This window comes from Chionomys nivalis, chromosome 7, assembly GCF_950005125.1.
Source record: "Chionomys nivalis chromosome 7, mChiNiv1.1, whole genome shotgun sequence".
NCBI classification, from domain to species: Eukaryota; Metazoa; Chordata; class Mammalia; order Rodentia; family Cricetidae; genus Chionomys; species Chionomys nivalis.
In genome coordinates, this window is record NC_080092.1 from 58,560,747 (window position 1) to 58,579,775 (window position 19,029).

Sequence of the window (19,029 nt, forward strand, 5' to 3'; positions counted from 1 at the left end):
ACCATGCTCTTGACATATTCTCCACGCAAAATGTACAAAAACACTCCTTTTCACTGTAGGGGCCAAGTTTCCCCTCACACAGCCCACCACATAACTGCAGACTCATCTGCCTCAAGATGTAAACAAAAGGAAAAAATTAACGGCATCTGCAAAAATTCTCTCTACAAACTGCTGTTGGATGGGGAATACAAAATTGAAAAGAAAGGAGGCAGAGGCAGGCGGATCTCTGTGAGTTCGAGACCAGCCTGGTCTACAAGAGCTAGTTCCAGGACAGGCTCCAAAACCACAGAGAAACCCTGTCTCGAAAAACCAAAAAAAAAAAAAAAAAAAAAAAAAAAAAAAAAAATTGAAAAGAAAGAAAGAAAGGTTCCATCTCAGTTCTCACACCCTCTTGTTTGCAGTTCATGAATCCGACTCTGATGCTAAGGTGACAGTGTATGTAAGTAGATTTCTGTTTTCAGTGAAGGAGACCTGGGAAAAGATGGATTTATCTTTTTTCTTCAAGAGTTATCAGATGGTACATGCTCCTCAAAGCCTTCACTCTCTCGAACTAGTGCACGTTCCAGGATCACACGGCCTTCCTTATAACGCTGGCTGTCTTCAGTAGCAAACTCATAGATCCATCCCAGTTTGCTATTGCAGTTTTTGCAGCTCACATCTCGAACCATGTGGCGGCCAGTGAGCATGACCCGATCTTGAACTTCACTGTACTGCAAGTTAACTACCTTGTTAAAAAGAAATGCTCTACCAGTGGCGCCTGTGAACCGAGTAGAGATGAGTTCTGAGCGGTTGGTAAGGATCGTATCACAGTTTGCACAAGAAAACAGACGGGTACCGCCGATATGATCAAGGAAGATTCTGCCCATTTTGAGAGCTAAAGTTCTTAAAACCTGCGCGCTGGGGAGATCGGCGCTGCCAGCGGCTCTTCGCTTCTCAGCTGGCTTGGTTTTTTTTCGAGACAGGGTTTCTCTGTGGCTTTGGAGCCTGTCCTGGATCTAGCTCTGTAGACCAGGCTGGTCTCGAACTCACAGAGATCCGCCTACCTCTGCCTCCCAAGTGCTGGGATTAAAGGCGTGCGCCACCACCGCCCGGCTAGGTTTTTTGTTTTTGAGACAAGGTTTCTCTGTTGCTTTGGAGCACATCCTAGAACTCACTCTGTAGACCAGGCTGGCCTTGAACTCAGAGATCCACTTGCCTCTGCCTCCTGAGTACTGGGATTAAAGGCGTGCTCCACCATTGCCCTACTAACTTCAGTTTCCTAAATTTGTTTTTTTTTTTTTCTTTTGGAGATAGAGTCTCACTATGTAGCTCTGGCTGACTTGGAACTTGCTATGTAGACCAAACTGGCCTCAAACTCACTACCAGCCTCTATCTCCTGAACGCTGGAGAAGATGCTGCACTACAACTGGCACCTCCTTATTTTTTGTGACACTCTCTTGCATTAAATGTGGAACTCATTAGTTTGGCTAGCTGGTTGGCCAATGAGCTCTAGGGATTCCCCGTCTCTGTCTCCCACCTCCCGCACACCTGTGCTGGGGTTACAGACACCCATTGAAATGCCCAGTTTTGTTTTTTTTAAACATAGGTGGTAGGTATTTGAACTTAAGTCCTTATGTACACTGTTGGGGTTCAACCCCAACACAAACTATCCTTCGTGGGAATAATTGAGACACAGTTCACACAGCAATATCGGAAGGGAGTCTCAGGGTTCATTCAAATCCAAGATCACCCACGTATATTCTCCAAACAGCTTTGATCTCCAAAGGAAAACTGAGGGGGAAGTTCATTAGCATTCTGTTTCCGGGGTAGCTGGACTAAAGTCATGTCTGCAGCTCTGTCACTAGCTTGGATTAACACCTCTTTCCAGGCGTTCCCCATATTTACAAAGAAGGGAGCAGAACAACATCAGTATATCCTGACCCAGGCGGCAGCCAGTCTGTGTTTTTGTAACCACCTCAGGTGCGACTGTGGCTTGAACTCCTGGCCACCAATACAATGCAGAAATATGCGGCCTGTCTAATACTACCCCACAGTACACAAGGCAAGCACTCCATCGACTGAGCAGCTCCCCAGTGCCCTAGGTTTTTTTTTTTCTTAGATGCATCTATTCCTCCATAACATCTCATTATTATTCAGATTCAATTCCTTCTTTCACATATTCTGGTCATTTTAAATGATCTGTCTGTCTATCATGGATTAATCTGTCATCTTTCCATTGGGATCAAATGCCGGGTCTACAAATGAACATCTTCCCATTGGTCCTCACTGGTCCTCAGCATCATTTTAAATTCACCTCCATTTGGAAACATCTTTTACGCTTGTCCTAATGACTGTCGCAGCTGGGTTATGAACTTTCTCATTCACTGTATATCTCTCTCCCTGTCATGACATTTGTGCCATTTGTGAGGGAGGATCTCACCGGGTAGCTTAGGATGATTTCAGACTCACAGGAATCCCCCTGCTTCAGCATCCTGAGTGCTAAGGTTTCAGGCTTGAACTACCAGGACCAAATGGCATTTACTTCTTTGCTGACTTGGTTTTGTAGCAGGTCGGTCTTGAGCGTGGTGCCTATTTTGGGCTTCTCGCTTTGATTGCTCTGTATCACAGCTGAACAGTTCTGATTAACCTCTTGACCAGGCATTTCCTGCAGGACTAGTGTGTGCTCAGTGTGCCTACCTCTGACTCTGGTGCGATGTTAGCGCCCTGGCTTTTCTTCCCACAGACCCTGGGCAGATTCCTCTCTCTCCTGCTGTGTTCCACAGCTCAGTGTGGTAGTGTTTCTATCATCTTCAGGACAGCCCGTTTGTGGTTGGCTTTGAGCAGGAAATCTGGACTTTAACTGACGTAAGTGGGTCCTGAGCATTGCCCTACACAGAGGAGTTTTTGTTTGTTTGCTTGACTTGGTGGTGGATATTTGAGACAGGATCAGATGTGAGTCGAACTCACAATCCTCCTGCCTCTGTATCCTAAGTGTTGGGATTACAGATGTGTACCACCACACCCACCTCCCACCAAGACATTTTTTCTTTCTTTTTTTTTTTGGTTTCGAAACAGGGTTTCTCTATGGCTTTGGAGTCTGTCCTGGAAACTAGCTCTTGTGGACCAGGCTGGCCTGGAACTCACAGAGATCCGCCTGCCTCTGCCTCCCAAGTGCTGGGATTAAAGGCATGCGCCACCACCACCGGGCTCCTATTAGAGTTTTATGAACTATTCTGAGATCAGTTCGTGGAGCTTACCCAGCATCCCCTGCTGAGCCCTCTGAGGTACATCCAGTCTGTCCACTCACAGCCAGTTCCTAGTCCATTCTGGCCTTGTAGATTCATTTTAGCAGTTGGTATTTTATATGCCTGTCACACACAGATTGACTCTTCAGCGTTGGCCTCGTTTCTCTCACAGCTGTGTGTGCGAGCTTTGCCATGTCGCGTGAAGCTGGCTGTGTCACTCTCCTTGCTGGCCGGTACCTGCTCTCTGTAAAAGTGCTCTTTCAAGAGCCACTGCTCACTTCGGCCGGTGCTTCCCAATGCTTCTGCCCTTCAATACAGTTCCTTACGTTGTACTCCCAACCATAAAATTATTTCATTGCTACTTTACAACTGTAATGTTGCTACTGTTATGAATTGTAGTACACACATCTGACATGCAGGACAGTTGACATGTGACCCTGTGAAAGGGTCACTCGATCCCCCGCATGTGAGAACCACTGACTTGGGCACTCCCCACTTTGCATCTGTCTTCATTCACAGCATTGGTAGAAACGGTCTCATCTGAGTTTCAGGTTCACAGAGAACCATAGCTGTTTGGGAGAAGCACAGGAACGGAATCACTGGGTGAATTTCAGCAGGCACTGTGGACAGATTCTACATTGCTGACTTACATTTGCACTCACAGTGTGGTGTGGCTTGGAGGTCCGCAGGTCACAGAGGACTCAGAGCTAGTCCATGTCTTATTCCTTGACTTCATCGAAATTTGTCACTGTTTCTTTTCAAGGTGAATGATTTAAGACTGATGTGAAGGCAGGCGAGACAGCACACACCTGTAATTCCCACACTTTGGGAGTCTGAGGCAGGAGGATCTTAAGTTCCAGGTTAGCCTGTCTCAGAGGGGAAACAAAAATCTCTGTGGGGTGAGGTGGTACAGGCTTATAATCCCAGCCTGGAAGTGGAGGTCAGCCCAACTTTTGTTTTGTCGCAAAAACAAAACAAAAGAAAATTTCTTTGCAGCTGGGAAGGTCCGAGAATCTAGAGCCACCTGTTGTAAGATACAAATAACTGGGTCAGATACAATTTGTCCACCTGCCCCTTGGAATGAATATATCTATGGGTTAAAAACAGGTAGACAGTCACCTCGAAGATCTGCCATATGAAGTCTTGTTTCTGTTAGGTATATTGTGTGTGACACTGGCTTACTGCTGGCAGGGGATCATTGCTGAATGGAATTCTAAAATATTGGAATTTGTCCTGTTGACTAAGGATCCCTCTGGCTACCCTCCTGATCTTTCGTCTCTGACCACAAGGGGGCTTACGTCTGACTTGAGAGCACAAGTCAGCCCATTCGGAAAGCAAGTTTCTTGGTGAAAAGGGATCAGAGGCACAAGAAAGACTTGGCTAGAAGAAAAGATGGGAATTTTCAAAGTGTGGTCCACGGGATATGCAATTAAAATGCAGGCCTGCTTGTTATTTGAGGCCTAGAGAGTCAGACTCTGTGAGGATGGAGCCTGGGAACTCCATGATAAGCAATGCCAATAGCCATTCCCTCCTACCCCCGGGCAGGACTGACTGTATTCAGAGGACTTGGGCTCAACACTGACTTTGGGCAGGTTAACTCTGTGATCTCCAGTAATTTAGTTAATCTAGAATTCACTATTATCTTCTAGGCTGACACAAAAACACAGCTAGTTCTTAGAACTGCTATGAACAGTAAAGGAATCAATTTGCATAAAAAGTAGTACCTGGAAGCACTTATCTTCATAACACACCACACACACACACACACACACACACACACACACCATCCAGTTAAGAGCAGTGGCTGCTCCTCTGGAAGACTGGGAGTGGATCCCAGCACCACATGATGGCTCACACTGCCTCTAACTCCAGCTCCAGGTGCCTTCTGTTTCCTCAGGTACCAGGCATGCGAATGTTATACAGAGACATGCATGCAGGAAAAACACTCATAGATATATTTTTAAAGTTCTTAAATTATAATCATAGTTTGAATCTAAGGGGTAGAAGAGAAGAGGAGGGCCTGTGGTGTCCTTCTTCTCATTTGAAACAAAACAGAAAACGGGAGGCCAACGGAGTGTCTTCCAGTTGCTATACACTGGGAAGAGGTTGCTGAGGATTGGGTCTGATCCTTCCAGCCCAGACGCCCTGGTGGCTGATTCCTTCTCTACTTTGAAAAAGGAGAAAAGGAGAAACTTGTAGTTGTTTTTGTTTGCTTGATTGTTTTTTCTCCTTACTTTTTTTGGGGGGGCCCTCTATCCAGTTCCCAAATAATCACACACAGAGGTTTATTCTTTTTTTATGAATGCCTGGCCTTAGCTTAGCTGATTTCTATCCAGTTTTTCTTAACTTAAATTATTCTGTTTACCTTTTGCCTCTGGGCTTTGATCTTTCTCTATTCTATATACCCTTCTTTACTTCTTACTCTGTGACTTGCTGTGCAACTGGCCCCTGGAGTCCTCCTCTCTTCCTCTTCAATCCTCTCTTCACAGATTTCTCCTTCTATTTATTGTGCCTGCCAGCCCCGCCTATCCTTTCTCCTGCCTCACTATTGGCCATTCAGCTCCTTATTAGACCAATCAGATGTTTTAGGCAGGCAAAGTAACACAGCTTCACAGAGTTAAACAAATGCAACATAAAAGAATGCAATACAGGGCTGGAGAGATGGCTTAGCTGTTAGGAGCATTGCCTACTCTTCCAAAGGTCCTGAGTTTAATTCCTAGCAACCACATGGTGGCTCACAACCACATGTAATGAGATCTGGTGCCCTCTTCTGGCCTTCAGGCATACACGCAGAAAAAATATTGTAGCCGGGCGGTGGTGGCGCACGCCTTTAATCCTAGTACTCAGGAGGCAGAGACAGGCGGATCTCTGTGAGTTCGAGACCAGCCTGGTCTACAAGAGCTCGTAGTTCCAGGACAGGCTCCAAAGCCACAGAGAAACCCTGTCTTGAAAAACCAAAAAAAAAAAAAAAAAATTGTATACATAATAAATAAATAAATAAATATTTTTTTAAAAAAAAGAATATAATACATCCTGGCATCATTAAACAAACATCGCACAGCATAAGCAAATGTAACACATCTTAGAATAATATTCCACAACCAGAGCATCTACTTCAGGGTTTCTGTTTCGTGAAAGAGTCTGCCAGACATTCTGCAGGACACAGGAGAAAGTGACTGCCAAACTACCCACATAGGTGGAACTGTCTTTGAAATTTCCTGCTTTGTGGAAAAGTCTGCTGGATATTATGGGCCTGTAGGCTGAAGATAGATGCCCCAAAGGTACAGAAGAACTATGGGTGACTGTCCAGGCAGCGAGATGTCTCTGTCAATTCTAGAATTTTGGAAGTTGCTTTCAATGCAAATCCTGTTTACTTAGGTAATATTATATCCTTCTGGAGTCTTTGATGGAGTTGAAGAATAGATAGACAGTTATAGTTTTTCTTAGTTACGATAAAAGATAAATTAGATATAAATATAAATATAATACAATATAAATCTTGTAACTGTAATTCTTATTTGATATCTGTCTTGTTATATGTAATTTTACTATGTTAAAGTTAAAACCTTTCTTTTTATTTAAACAGAAAAGAAGAAATGGTGTTACTTTTATTGGTTAATAAGTAAAGAAACTGCATTGGCTTGTGATAGGGCAGAGTAGAGCTAGGCAGGAAAAACAAAACTGAATGCTGGGAGAAAGAAGGCAGAGTCAGTGAGAAGCCATGGAGCAACCAGCTGGAACCTTCTCAGTAGGCCATGATCCTCATGATAAAATATAAAATAATGGAAATGGAGCCGTGTGATGGTGGCGCATGCCTTTAATCCCAGCACTCGGGAGGCAGAGGCAGGCGGATCTCTGTGAGTTCAAGACCAGCCTGGTCTACAGAGCTAGTTCCAGGACAGGCTCCAAAGCCACAGAGAAACCCTGTCTTGAAAAACCAAAAAGAAAAAAAAAAGGAAAATAATGGAAATGGGTTAATTCTAGATGTAAGAGCTAGTTAGCGATATGCTTAAGTGATTGGCCAAACAGTGATTTAATTAATACAGTTTCTGTGTGATTATTTTGAGTCTGGGCAGCCAGGAACAAACAAGGGACCTCCTACTACAGTTATGGAACATTGATCTATCCTGCCACAAAGGTAAGTCTCAAAAAAGAAATTGCTCAGGAATCTGGGCAACATCTGAATGTGGTCACTTGCCTGAGGAAGCTGGGGGAACCATGATTACATCCCAGGGCACCAGGCAGGGCCCATAGAAGGAGCTTAAAATGGAAGGTGAAGACACTTGGTGTCCCAGAAAGGAGTGCTGCTGTTTCTTCCAGTGCTTCCGGACCCAAAGCCATTAATGCCTCAGCCAGCTATCAGTCTCTCTAATCCAACAAGGTCCCCTTTCATCAGGGTGCTGCCATTTAAAGCTGTGTCTGTAGGCTGCGTTCATTTAAAGAATCTCAGTAAACCCAGAGACACGTTTCTTTCACTTTTATTGAGATTTAAATGACACATAGTGGGATTCATTTTTTTGGTACAATTATGTTTCTGTGAGTATTGATGTGGCCCTTACGATATATTGACCATAAGAACATTGTGATATATTGACCATAAGGATGGTGGCAGTTTGAATGTAATTGGCCCCCTTAATCTCAAAGAGAGTGGCACTATTAGGAGGTGTGGCCTTGTTGGAGTGGGTGTGGCCTTGTTGGTGGTAGTGTGTCAATCTGGGGGTGAGTTTATTGCCTGCAAGACGTAGCTCCAGCACCATGTCTGCCTGCATGCTACCATGCTCCCCACCATGATAATTGACTGAACCTCTGAAACTGTAAGTGAGTCACCCCAGTCAAATGTTTTCCTTTTAGAGTAGCCATGGTCCTGGTGTCTCTTCATAGCAATAGAAACCCTACGGCAAAGACCATCTCAATATTCTGTGTGTGTGTGTGTGTAGCAACTGTGACAGGACAGGCTGAAATTCCCCTTCCACAAGTCTGTCATAAAGATGTAAGTAGTCAGAGGATAGAGAGCAGATGTAGTAAAACTCTACCCCTCTAAGTGCGGAACCGATGGGAGCATTGCTCCTCATGAAGCCAGAGATGCTTGGCATAAGGACAGAGAAAGGATACAAGAGAAGAGAGCCAATGGTGGTAGCTTCCAAATGTGTGTGTGACAGAGAATGAGTGAGAGAGAGTGAGTGAGTGTGTGTGTGAGCGTGCGTGCTCTTGTGTGTGAACATGTTAATACAGGTTATGCACATGTGATGTCTGTTGGGTGGAGCTGCAGAGCTGCGTCCCACCACCCGGCTAGCTTTATACCTGAAATAATTACACGGAAACTGTATTCTTTTGAACATTGCCTGGCCCATTAGTTCCAGCCTCTTATTGGCTAACTCTCACATCTCGATTAACCCATTTTTAATAATCTGTGTAGTCCCACGAGGAGTGGCTTACCAGGGAAGATCTTAACCTGCGTCTGTGTCGGGTGGGAGAATCATGGCGACTGCCTGACTCGGCTTCTTTCTCCCAGCATTCTGTTCTGTTTACTCCGCCTACCTAATTTTTTGTCCTATTAAAGGGCCAAGGCAGTTTCTTTCTTTTTTTTTTTTAAATATTTATTTATTTATTATGTATACAATATTCTGTCTGTGTGTATGTCTGCAGGCCAGAAGAGGGCACCAGATCTCATTACAGATGGTTGTGAGCCACCATGTGGTTGCCAGGAATTGAACTCAGGACCTTTGGAAAAGCAGGCAATGCTCTTAACCACTGAGCCATCTCTCCAGCCCCGGCAGTTTCTTTATTTAACCAATGAAATCAACACAAAACAGAAGGCTCCCACATCAGATGTGTGTGTGTGCATTTCTGTGGAAGCCAGAGGCCAACACTGGGTGTCTCTCTCAGTAGTCTTCTACCTTCTGTTTTGAGATAAGATCTCTCAGTGAACTTGGAGCCCAGAGATCTGCTTGTTTCTACCTGCCCATCACAGACTCTGGGGATCCAAAGTCCTCAGGCTTGTACAGCAAACACTTCCTCACCTAGCATCACCCCAGCCCCAAAGTCACTCTCTTAACTTTTTGTTGTTGCAAAGAATATATGAAAAAGTCTTCTTAGAGAACTTAGTATAAGCATACAAAGTTGTTAACAGAAATGTTAGTTGTTGTTGCTAACTTAATGGAAATTGGTTGTGTGGTAGATGTCTAGCTAGTACATAGAACTCAAATTACAGCTATTCCTTTACTCTGCACTAATCTTCTCTCCCTGGTTTTTAAGTTGAATGGACTATTTTCGCTCATAAAGATGGTGCACTCGATTGAGATATGAGTTTGCTGTTTTAGTTTTGATGATCTTCTTTACAGCCACTATAAATGCGTGGGTGTAAGTGTTATGAGAAGTTTTATGGAAAGCCTTTGGATAGCCTTAGAAGATGTGTTTCGGAAGAAAGATATGCCGAAAGGAAGCAGAGCTTGGCTACCCGCTGCATGGGTTGGATTTGCGTCATGCTATCATGGTGATGACACCATCTCCTCAATGACCTGAACCTTAGTCTGCCTGTGATCAAAACCATCGTGCTTTGCTAGGTGGTTTATGGATGCCTTTCTGCACAGTCTGACATTTTCTGCATCGGTGACAGTCACAAAAACCTTAAAGCTTGGGGTTATGGGTTCGAAATCACATTTGAACATTGTCATGGTTTTAACACTAGTTCTTAAGTACTTCTCCACATCGCATTTATAAATTGCTGGTGGTCAAGCCTCCCAAATGGGGATAAGGTTGGAAATGGGAGACCTAAAGTATGCTTGAGCTCGAAAATAAGAATCCTCCACAGATAGTAAGCAGCTGGCATCTCCTGAGTCGCAAATCCAGGAAAGAGAACAGCAAGATCTACAATGTAAGCATTGGGTAGATTTTCTTGGTCCCAAAGTTGGACAGGCATCATGTTTTGATAAGAATGCTCCTATGCTCATACATCTAATGCTTAGTCATCAGGAAGTGGCCCTACTTGAGAAGGATAAGGAGGTGTGACCTTGTTAGAGGAAGTGTGTCACTGGGAGTGGGGTTTGAGATTTAAAAGCCCCAAGGCAAGCCTAGTGGCTTTCTCCCTTCTTTGCTTCCTGTTTATCCAGATGTATAAGCCTGTGTGCTGCCATGCTCCCCGCCATGATGAGAGTGGACTGAGCCTCTGAAACTGTAAGCAAGCCTCAATTAAATGTTTTCCTTTATAAGAGTTGCTGTGGTCATCATGTCTGTCCCCAGCTACAGAACAGTGACTGAGACAGTGGGGATATAAAAAAATTAACCAGAGTAAGATCTCATGCACCTCAGGCTCTCCTCCAACAAATACAGTGGAGGATGGCCTTGAACTCCTGATCCTCCTGCCTCCAGATCTCTCCAGCAGAGTTCTGGGATTACAGGAATGTGCTATAGCACCTGGCTTCATGTAACCCTGGGAATGGATCCCAGGATTCTGTACAAGTCACCTGACTCAGACCCTATTTTGCCATGCCTGCAGAAAATAATAATAAAAATTAAAAACCTCTGCATTTCCAAAGTGAATTCTCAAATACAGTTGAGAATTAGGGTTAGGTAGCTCTTTTACTGTAGACCTTCCCAGAGCTTTTAATATATTAATGTGCATTGGGATTTCCCAAGGAAAAAGAAACGCCTCATAAATGAGCAGTTCGCGACTTTCAAATTATTTCGATAATGGAAATTTTTTAAAGATGTGTTTCTGAGAAGTCAGACTCCTTGGCACAGAGTTGGAGAAGCCGCTTCAGGCTTCCAGCATGGATGGAAACAGGAAGAATGATGTATGAGCTCTAGAGCAGCTGAAGAAAACACAGCAGCAGGTGACCCCTCATTGTCGCCCTTTCCGTCCAGGGGACTGCAGTGAAAACCAAGTCCGGCCCTCTGAAGGACTACACAGCCACAGCTGCCACATCCCTAGGAAAACGGCCACTTGTCCTGCCTTTGCTTCTAGAAAAACAAGCTTCAAGAAGCTCCTGCAGGCCCTGTGTGGCCTGAGGCGCTGTGCACACCAGCCCGGCTCCCCACCGGTAGTTTCGCCTTCACATTCTAGGCGCATCCAACAAAGTCCTCAGAAGAAGCAGTTTACAGTAGCTCATGCCTATTAGCTAGCTCATAGCTCCGGAGGCCAGACCAGACGCACCTCACCTCAAAGTCGCTCTAGCTCTCCAGAAGCTCTGAGGGGTCTTTTTTTTCTCTACTAATATTTTCAAGTATGTTGATTTATGGAAGCATGGCCACAGTCTCTCCTTCTGTCCTCACGTGGCCACCTTTCCTTTTTGCGTATCTTATACTGTATCCCTGCCTACTCTCCCCACCACCACCCCCGAATTTAAGCGAGCTTTTGTTAGCATTTTAAATACTAACCAAGATGGAATTTGGTCAGGACCATCACCTGGAAACTTTCCAGATAAGTGGCCTTGAGACATATGTTGGTGCAGCTTATTTGGGGGAAAAAAAAACCACAAGAGGTCACCCTTACTTTATCATGAGACTTTGTTGTTAGTTTCTAAGGATTCCAAGTACCAGAACCCCAGCAAGTTACCTGGTCCTTGGGCAGTTGTTCTCTTTCAAGAACTACAGTTCCCAGAATTCTCGGGAGTTACCTGGTCTTTGGGAAGGCGTTATCTTTCAAAAACTACCTTTCCCAGAATTCCAGGAAGTTACCTGGTTGGTTCTTGGGCAAATATTATCTTTCAAGAACTACAATTCCCAGAATTCCAGGAAGTTACTGGTCCTTGGACAGGTGTTCTCTTTCAAGAACTACAGTTCTCAGAATTCCAGAAGTTACCTGGTCCTTGGGCACGTGTTATCTTGCAAGAACCACAATTCCCAGAGTTCTTAGACAGATGTTACCTGGTCCTTAGGCAGGTGTTATCTTTCAAGAACTCCGATTTCCAGAATTCCAGGAAGTTGCTGGTCCTTGGGCGGTTGTTATCTGTCAAGAACTACAGTTCCCCGAATTCCAGGAAGTTACTGGTCCTTGGGTAGTTGGGGCTTAACTTTGGGTCTAACAGCATACTTTCACCTTTGAAGAAGCAAAGCAATCATCAGATCAGATATACACACTGGCAAGAAAGCATATGGACATTTGAAGTCAGAGTAACAATTGAGCAAATCCACCAGGCAGAATGAAAAAAAAATTACATCACAAATCTGCTAAAACTGTGCGCCAGACTCAGGAAATTAAAATTTTTCTATGTATTTCCCAAAGAAGAGATTCAGCTGTATGCAGCTTAACTTTTGAATAACTTGCACTTTTGAACAGTTAATAAAATTAAATGCTTTGCAATCTACCTTTACAGAGTTATTTTTTTATTTATTCTTTGCCTTTTACATCATGCAGCAAACTTCCCCCACTCTCAATAAAATTTAAGAGAAAAAATGAAGAGAAGGCGTCTCGTGGAAGCTGCAGTGTGACGCAGAGAGTCACACTGTAAACCCTTCTCGTCATACATCTTCATCGCAGGGGGTTCATCGCAGGCCTGGTGCAACGTCTCTGGTTTCTGCTATACTATTGATGCTGGTCCCTCACTGGAACCTCTCTTGGTTATCCTGATGTTGCCCTGTGTTGTAGAAATCCTGCAACTTTGGGTCTTCAGGATCAGGCCCTTTATATGCTCCAGCAGATCACAGACATGGTGTATATTGGGGTGGACTAACCCATAACCCTGGTTCTGGGCCTGGGTAGTTGTAGGGTTAGTCAGCTGGGGTGAGCTCTACTGAGTTGCCTTGGTGAGTTCACCCTTTGCAGCAAGAGCAGGGGTGAAGTCAGTTCTCCTGCTTTCATATCCTCAGGGTCAGATCTCCCACACCTGAACCTTCAGGGCCAGCTCTATTGTGTTGCCCAGGGGTGATACAGGGGCCTCTCTCCCAAGTGCTACCGCAGATAAGGAGAAGCCCTCCTGCCCTTATAACCTCTAGGCCTGCCCTTCCACCTGCCTCGGGCGCTGATGGGCATGGGAGCTGAGGATCTGTCTTCTCTTTAACCATACCAGTCAAGCAGGATCAGGGTTAAAATACCCCCAAAAGGATCTCACTTTTATACTGTAGTAACTATATACCGAAATATTCTGAGTTATGAGAGACTAGGCATTCAGCCATCAGTTTTGGTGGAGAATTCAATTCTGCTCCTTCCTTTTAATGAGTCCTCAACATTCTTCCTTTATCTGACACTGTCGCAGGACCTTGTCCCTCCTTTTGCTGTAGCCAGAAGCTTTTCTACATCTTACCCAGTCCCTCTGGGCCAGTTCTATCTTGATTGACAGTCCCCACAGCTACGTATAAAATGATCATTCCGAGGCTTCATATTAACTACAAACTGTTTGTCTCAGGCTTATTACTAACTAGCTCTTACAACTTAACCCATTTCTATTATTATTCTATGTATTACCATATTGCTGTAGCTTTATCTCATTTTCTACATTAACCTGGTCCCACTGGACCTATTGGTCCCCTCAGCTGCTTATAAAATAATCATCCAGAGGTTTATAAACTGTTTGGTTTAATTATAAACTGTTTGGTCTATTAGGTCAGGCTTATTATTAACTAGCTCTTAGAACTTAAATTAACCCATCTCTGTTTTTCTGTATTTTACCACGAGGCTCATGGCTTGTTATCTCACATCTTGCTTCCCCAGAGGCTGCTGGCATCTTGTCCTCTGCCTTCTTTCTCCATGTCTCTCTGCTTGAATTTCCTGTCTAGCTCTGTATTCTGCCTGCCAGAGGCCAAAGCAGCTTATTTATTAACCAAAGGTGACAAAACATATTCACAGCATACAGAGCAACATCCCACATCATTTTGCCTCTTCCATCACTAGGTTTTTCCATTATCACCTCCCTGCATGTTTCCTGTCCTTTCTGACCTTTTTGTCAGTCTAAAAAGGTCATTTTCCCTTTTACATTTATGTTGTATGTGTGCACACTTATTATATAAAGGTCAGTGGTCAACCTTAAGTGCCATTCCCCAGATGCCACCTGTTAAGTTTAATTCTTGATTAATGGGAATCTGCCGCCACTGATATGATAAGGTAATCAAACCAAATTAATAAATCTAAATTTATTCTGAGCAAAACATTCCTAGGTGATCCCAAGAGAAGTTGAGGAGACCATGAGGGGGAAACCACAAGGTGGGAGCTTTTAATACCCTCAGGGATGGAGCTGCTGATGGTGGGCTTTCTCGGGGCAGAGTCTGGACAGAGACAATTCCAGGGGAGGGGCTTGGGATAGAGCCCCCACCTGAACACCACCCACCTTGTTTTTTTGAGACAAAATCTGTTGTTGGCCTGTATCCCCCTGGTTAAGCTAGGCCGATTGGCAAGTGAGCCTCAAGTATCCACCCATCTCCACCTCCCGGCACTGGTCACAGTGCTATCACCACATCTGACTTTTTACGTGGGTTCTGATGATCCAATTCTGGCCCTCATACTTGTACACCAAGCACTTCTTCAACTGGAACATCTTTTCAGTCTTCCCTAGATGTACTTTTTAAATATTTATTTATTATGTATACAATATTCTGTCTGTGTGTATGCCTGAAGGCCAGAAGAGGGCACCAGATCTCTTTACAGATGGTTGTGAGCTACCATGTGGTTGCTGGGAATTGAACTCAGGACCTTTGGAAGAGCAGGCAATGCTCTTAACCACTGAGCCATCTCTCCAGCCCCCCCCCCCAGATGTATTTTTAATGCCTGTAGTAGTTCCTCTTTGTTGTAGGTTGAATGGAAATGTCCCCACATAGGTTTAGCTTTACCTTGCCTATGGCCATGGTAAAAATACTGCAGCCAAAGCAACTTAGGGAAGAAAAAGTTAATTTTGGCTTAACATTTCAGAGGGATAGAGTTCATAATGCTAGGAATGGCATGGCAAGGGGGGCGGGAAGGCAAGAAGAGGTTTCCATTTCATCTGTGTGTAGCAAACAGAGCAGTGACTGGAAGTGGGGGATGCTCTGAACCCCCAGCGCCCACCCCCAGTGGCATACTCTAGCAGGACTATGTGGTCTGAAGATTCCCAAACCTCCCAAAGAGGGCCACCAACTGGGGTTCCAAATATATGAGTTGAAATATATGAACCTATGGAGGACATTTTTCTCATTCCTAGCACAACAACATGCCAAAATTGGCTCCGTAGAATCCACGGCATTATATTGCTAGTGTAATTACTATCTTCATAGTTGTCTTTCCCTTTTCACAGCAAAGGTTTGGCTGGGTTTTATATTCTGCCATTTAGTGGAACTCCCCCAGAAAGCTTAATGAAAACATGTCCTTAAAACTCTCGCAGAAATATTTTGAATCCACAGGTGAACCCACAAATTTAAGAAGCTTTCAAAGAAAGTGATCCAAAATGCTGATTTCTTCTGCCTTTCTGTGGCCAACAGTTCTGCCTTTATAGTGGGGAAACCAAAGCTCCGGGTGGGGGCGGGGATATTCCTCCTCACTCCCATGGAGGGATGCCTCTGAAAAACTTCAATTACCTGTTAAACACATGCCACTGTAGAAGCTGCCTCTTGGTGAGCAGGGTGAGCTCATCACAAAGGCCTGTGATTGAGCAGAGCTCCGAAAAATGCCCTTTGTAGAAGTAGAAGGTGTGGCCGGGCGGTGTTGGCACACGCCTTTAATTCCAGCACTTGGGAGGCAGAGGCAGGAGGATCTCTGGGAGTTTGAGGCCAGCCTGGTCTACAAGAGCTAGTTCTGGGACGGCACCAAAGCTACAGAGAAACCGTGTCTTGAAAAACCAGAAAAAAAAAAAAAAGATGTAGAAGGTGTGTGCTCTTGTGGCAGGTGCTTAGCAGGCTTATCGACACCATCCCATTGGTCCATGAGGACAACTGGGGTCTGCCTCTCTCGAAAGCTAGCCTCAGGTTCGTAAGCTGTGGGAGGGATGGGTAGCTATCCTATTTGTTTTCTGAATGCCTAGAATCTGTGATGTGTTGTTGAACCAGTTTGATCTGGTCTGAACTGTTCTGAACCAGTCTGAACCGGTCTAAACCGGCTTGAACTGGTCAGAAACGGCTTGATCCAGTTGAAACCAGTCGGAACTGGCTGGAGCCAGTTTGAACCGGCAGGAACCGGTACGATCTGGGTTGAACCAACTTGATCTGGTCTAAGCTGGTTGGAACCGGCTGAAACCAGTTTGAGCCAGTCAGAACCAGTTCAGACCAGTTGGAACAGGCTCGATCCTGGCTGAAACCAGCCTGAACTGGTTTGCTCCGATCGGAACCGGCCGAAACCGGTCTGATCCGGTCAGAACGGGTTGGAGATGGTCAGAACCAGTTGAAACTGGCTTGAACTGGCCAGGACCGGTTTGAAAACCAGCCTAAACAGGCTTGAAAACAGCCAAAACTGGCCGGAACCGGTTTGAGCTGGTCAAACCTGGGGGCTGAACCGGCCTGAGCCAGTCGGAACCAGTTCGACCCGGTTGGAACTGGCTCAAACCGGTCTGAGCAGGCCAGAAAACCGGTTTGAGCCAGCCGGAACCAGTCGGAACCGGTTTGAACTGGCTAGAGCCGGGCGTAACCGGCCAAGACTAGTTTGAACCAGTCTGAGCCGGTCAGGGCCAGTTTGAACTGGCACAAAACAGCTTGAAACAGGCTTAAACTGGTCTGAACTGGCCAGAACCGGTTTGATCTGGCTGAAGCCGGTCTGAAACGGCTTGATCTGGTTGGAACCGGCTGGAACTGGCAGGAGCTGGTTTGAGCCAGTCAGAACTGGTTGGAACTGGCTGAAACCGGCTTAAACTGGTCTTGAGCCAACCCAAACCAGTTCGTATGGGTTCTGACCTATTCCAACCGGTTCAAGCCGGTCCTGACCGACTCAAACTGGTTCAGATTGGCTCAGACTGATTTCCACCAGTTCAGACCGGATCAAAATCGGCTCAGACTGGTTCAAACTGGATCAAGCAGGTTCAGACCGGTTAAAACTGATTCTGGCCGGTTCAGACCGGCCCAAAATGTATCAGACTGGTTTCAGTCCGGTTCAGACCAGTTCAAACCAGATCAAAGCCGGTTCAGACAGGTTTAGGCCAGTTCAGACCAGTTTCAGATGGCTCAAACCGGTTCAAGCCGGTTCTGACTGGCTCAGACCAGTTCAAGCCAGTTCAAACTGGTTTCATCCAGTTCCAACCCACTCAAACCAGTTCTGACCAGTTCAGACCTGCTCAGACATAAGAATAATTGTCAGGTAAGAATTACACTCACGGCCAGGCAGTGGTGGTGCACGCCTTTAATCCCAATACTCAGGAGGCAGAGACAGGTGGATCTCTGTGAGTTCAAGGCCAGCCAGGTCTACAAGAGCTACTTCTAGAACAAGTTCCAAAGCTACAGAGAAACCCTGTCTCAAAAACACAAACAAACAAAAATACATTCACAATGTCTAGTCCATTTGTATTTGGCAAATTCACAGAAAATACTCTATTATCTATCCTATCTTGGTGAGTCAAAAGTTTTGTACCTAATTTACTTTCTATCATAACTTATATTACCAACTTAGAAATATCTTTATAGACCTTAAAACATTTTCTTAGATAAAAACTTAAGTTTTTATGTCTCTCAACCTTATAAACCTTACAACTCCTTTGTGAGTTTATCTTCTGAATTTAGTAATAAGGAAAGCTGTAATTATAACTGTTGAGTCTTCAACCCCATTACCTGAGTGAACAGGAAATTCAGAGCAAACAGCTTTCCAAACTATAGCAATGACAGAGACATCGTGTTGCCTGGACAGACACCTAAAGATTTCTCTACAACATTGGTGCATCCATTTGCAGCCTAGAGGCCTAAAATATCTGACAGACTTTTCTGTGAAGCAGGAACTTTAAAGGACTGAACTACTTTATCTTAGCAAAGTCTGGCAGTTGCCTTCTTTTGTGTCCTGCAAGTCCAATTTGAACAGCATAGTGTCAGCAGCTGAGGCAAGGGCAGTTTCTTGCCCAGTATCTAGCTTTGCCACAAATAAAAGCAAACTTTATATGGAGGTTCTTCAATGCCCATCATCCTTTTTGAAGTAAATTGAAGTTTTAGTTAGAGCAATAAGATAACAAAGGGAGATCAAGAGGATACAAATTGGAAAGGAAGAAGTCAAATTTTCGCTATTTGCCAATGATATGATAGTATACATAAGTGACCCCAGAAGTTCTACCAGGGAACTCCTACAGCTGGCAAATACCTTTGGTAAGTCGCAGGATACGAGGTTAACTCAAAAACATCAGTAGCCCTCCCAAACAAATGATAAACCAGTTGAGAAACAACACCCTTTCCAATAGTCACAAATAATGTAAAGTAGCTTGGGGTAACTCTAACCAAACAAGTGAAAGACTTGTATGATAAGAGCTTTAAGTCTTTGAAGAAAGAAGTTGAAAAAATATCAGAAAATGGAAATATCTTCCATGCTCTTGGATAGGTAGGATCAACATAATAAAAATGGCAATTGTAAGCCGGGCGGTGGTGGTGCACACCTTTAATCCCAGCACTCAGGAGGCAGAGGCAGGCGGATCTCTGTGAGTTCGAGGCCAGCCTGGTCTACAAGAGCTAGTTCCAGGACAGGAACCAAAAAGCTACAGAGAAACCCTGTCTCGAAAATAAATAAATAAAAAAAGGCAATCTTACCAAAACCAATTTACATATTCAATGCAATCCCTGTCAAAATCCCAACACAATTTTTCACAGACCTCAAAAGAACAATACTCGACTTCATATGGAAAAACAAAAAAACCCAGGATAGCCAATGTAGTCCTCTACAATAAAGGAACTGTTGGAGGTATCATCACCCCTGACTTCAAGCTCTACTATAGAGCTATAGTCA

At 44.6% G+C, this 19,029-nt stretch overlaps 1 protein-coding gene across 1 annotated transcript; it reads right to left on the reverse strand.

Annotated features, from left to right (window-relative positions):
• Positions 1-356: 356 nt before the first annotated feature.
• Positions 357-935, reverse strand: LOC130878344 (protein yippee-like 5). Its single transcript, XM_057776263.1, has one exon. The coding sequence runs from the start codon at positions 864-866 to the stop codon at positions 501-503; it is 366 nt and encodes a 121-aa protein (XP_057632246.1). The 5' UTR covers positions 867-935; the 3' UTR covers positions 357-500.
• Between the last annotated feature and the right edge of the window lie 18,094 nt (positions 936-19,029).

Coding starts and splice junctions, on each gene's coding strand:
- LOC130878344 (XM_057776263.1), bottom strand. CDS start 866: ATGGGCAGAATCTTCCTTGATCATATCGGCGGTACCCGTCTGTTTTCT.